General features: G+C 35.1%; 1 protein-coding gene across 3 annotated transcripts in view; it reads left to right on the forward strand.

Moving 5' to 3' along the window:
* The window catches only part of LOC117110186 (ankyrin repeat and fibronectin type-III domain-containing protein 1-like), a 93621-nt gene that overhangs the window by 49370 nt on the left and 41329 nt on the right, over positions 1–2922 (forward strand). For all 3 annotated transcript variants that reach the window (XM_033252806.1, XM_033252805.1, XM_033252807.1), the window contains one exon: positions 1990–2144. In XM_033252806.1, the coding sequence (XP_033108697.1) occupies positions 1990–2144 (155 nt within the window). The remainder of the gene's footprint in view (positions 1–1989; positions 2145–2922) is intronic.

The following is a 2922-nucleotide window of genomic DNA, read 5'->3' on the forward strand; positions in this document are numbered from 1 at the left end:
CAACCTTGGCATTACCTTACAGACGCGTGTGAATGCTTTTTATCTCGGTAGGAATAACTCGGGAGATCGCTCGGTTACAATTTGTTACTTTTTGTTAAATTTAACTTCACGTGTGAATCGGGTATTTATTGTTTGTCTCTTTAGTAGTTATGTTTTTATTTTCGCTTTTCAATTTCATACCTGAAACTTGTAGTTAGGGCCATGCAGCCATGATTTGCTCCAGTACTTTTGTTTTGTAATGAATAATGTTTTGATATTTACACACAGGGTGTGCAGGTGAATAGAATTAAGTACAATGTGATTAAGTATTTTGGTTGGGTAAAATTTTGTTATTCCAATGAGGTTTGCTTTTAGTATTTGTTTCAGAAAATAACAAATTTATATTTACTACATTTTACTTTTGCCATCTTTCCTGGGGCGTATTACTCATTGAAATGAATTACTAAATTGAGATGTTTACGACTCAGATGATTGATCATGGGTAATAATGTGTTGTGTCTGTATGTTACGGTACCATGTGCCACTGCACGGATACCAAGCAATTCGCAGGTGGTTTTCACGGCTCAGTGTATAGCTAGCCACATTTTTCCAAGGCTGTCTAAACTGATGTATACAAATTGAATAAATTCTGATTAAACACCTAATAAAAACACAAAAACCTGTTATCATACTGTCAAAGTATGTTTACAGTACAAAAACATAAAGATTAAATGTTATAAACTTAGAAAGTTACGTCATTCAAAATAGCTTTTTATTTTAGTTGAGCATCTCGGCCGGATCTACTGCATTGCTCAGCAGCAACGTGTCGCGTGGTGACGTCAGCAACTCTATGGACAAAAGTTCAACTGTTCAACTATTCATGCTATGTTAACAGTAGCTTCATTAATTCAATAGTAATAACGTGACGATGTATTAATGACACTAATACAAACAATGATTTAAAATGTCGTTTGGATTCATTACAAAGCTTTCATTGTCCAGTGGTAGGACACAAAATGTTGTTAGTATGACATTTAATGTTGTTAGTATGACATTTGTTGTGCAAGCAAAAGTTGATTCACGTTCTTTTCCTTGTGACCAATTTGTAACAGGCAACATAGGCTACATTCAGACTTGGATATAAGCCGGGCTTGAGTTAAGCCCGGCTTAACGTTAGCGCGCCTTGTCTTTGCCCGGTATGCCTATATGATTTGATTGAGTAAATCAGCTGGAGTTCACAAATTTTTTCAGAGGAAATAGCGAAATATATGCTGTCTGTAGACTTCCAGTGTTGAAAATTTACCTTTGATGGGCGATTCCTTGTAAAGCTGATTTTTTTTTTCTCAAACAGAGAGTCCCTAGGTATAGGCCCGTACCTCTCGCCTCTCCTAATTCGCCCAATTTTGTGTGTGGATAGAAAGTATGCCAAAGAACTAAATATACAAGTACATCACAAATTGAGTATAAAAAAAAAAACAGCTAGGATTCAAGGCATGCAATGTAATGTAGTAGGATTTGATATAGTGCATTTTACCGAAGTCACAGTGCACTTAAAAAATTATAAAAATTGATTAAAAGCAACACTTATTGTAGTATAACCAAAAAAGTATTTAATGCTGAGTGAACAGACTGAGCAAAAAAAAAAACAAACATCACTGCATTGTTCACCCAAAATTTTAAGACAATTGACAAGCAATCGTTGGCTGCCACATAATTCACAGATGTTCTCATTATGTAAGGCTACAATACTCAAAGAGCTATAGAACTAAAGATAAGGGGGCAAACACAATTATACATTTGTTCTTTTTTTGTGAAAGGTCCCCACCTGACAGTGATTAATTAATTAACTTTTTGGGGTGTCCCCGTTTTGTGTTTTATCCTAACATTGTTATTGTATCCGTGTTTGGTATTTTTTTTTTTAGATGAAGTGAAATAAAAGAATATAATTATGATATTTACACCTATTTTTAAATTTTATAAATTCACATTTTTTAATTATTCATTTTTCAGTTCAGCAAATCATTCAAATAACATGGTGCGATCAAGAACTACGCCATCTTTGAATACAGTGGGTTCAGATGAACAAGAAGAAACTGACAGTAGCAGCGCGGTAAGGTTGGGCGGTAGGCAGCAGTCTGTACCGTCTCTCAGCATTTCAGGAAATGGTAAGTCATATCAAAGAGTATATAACACAAGAGGGCATACACCCGTTTGTAAAATAACTTCCCTAGTTACGATGGAAGTCGTCATTGTTGTCATGGAGTGCATCCATTGTGTATGAGGAAGTGCGCCCATTTAAATGGTGAGATGATAAAGAAAAAGAAGTAAATCTACTGCCCTCTATGAAAGTGCTATATATGTGTAAAAGTGATAAACAAAATAACCATGTGTGGTGCAATATTGGGTAATGAAAAGCATAAATGACAGCTGGCGGCGTCCTCCATTAGCTGTGTAAAGGTATATCGTTTTTTCATGCTCCCAGCGAGTCTACTGGGCTGTCTTGTTCTATTTATACTCTTGGGCATACAGTATGCATTGATTGCCAAGTGGGTAATTCAATACCATCATTTTTTTTTCTGCATGTGTCTGTGGAGAAATCAGCATTTTAAATTGTCTATTCATCTAAATTCTCATTTAACATGACTTTAAGATCCACAATTTCTTTCTTGAAGAAACCTCTAATCTATTCTTCAACACTTTGAAGTCGTAACTCTGTTATATCGGGCTAGTGCATGTTTGTCTATTATCCCATATGCATTAAGATCGTGGGAGATTTAACTGGCCAATCAGCTAATAGCCTTTTCATTTCATTTATTTTGTCCAATATAAAACACATTACAAAAAGGCACAAAATAATAGAGAAACAAGACATTCATACTGGACAGGATTTGCTCAAAAGCATTCTAGTAATTCTAGAACATCTGTCAATGAGCTCTCCAAAAC

Source organism: Anneissia japonica, unplaced genomic scaffold (assembly GCF_011630105.1).
Source record: "Anneissia japonica isolate Jap-2015-1 unplaced genomic scaffold, ASM1163010v1 scaffold284697_len431725_cov185, whole genome shotgun sequence".
NCBI lineage: Eukaryota > Metazoa > Echinodermata > Crinoidea > Comatulida > Comatulidae > Anneissia > Anneissia japonica.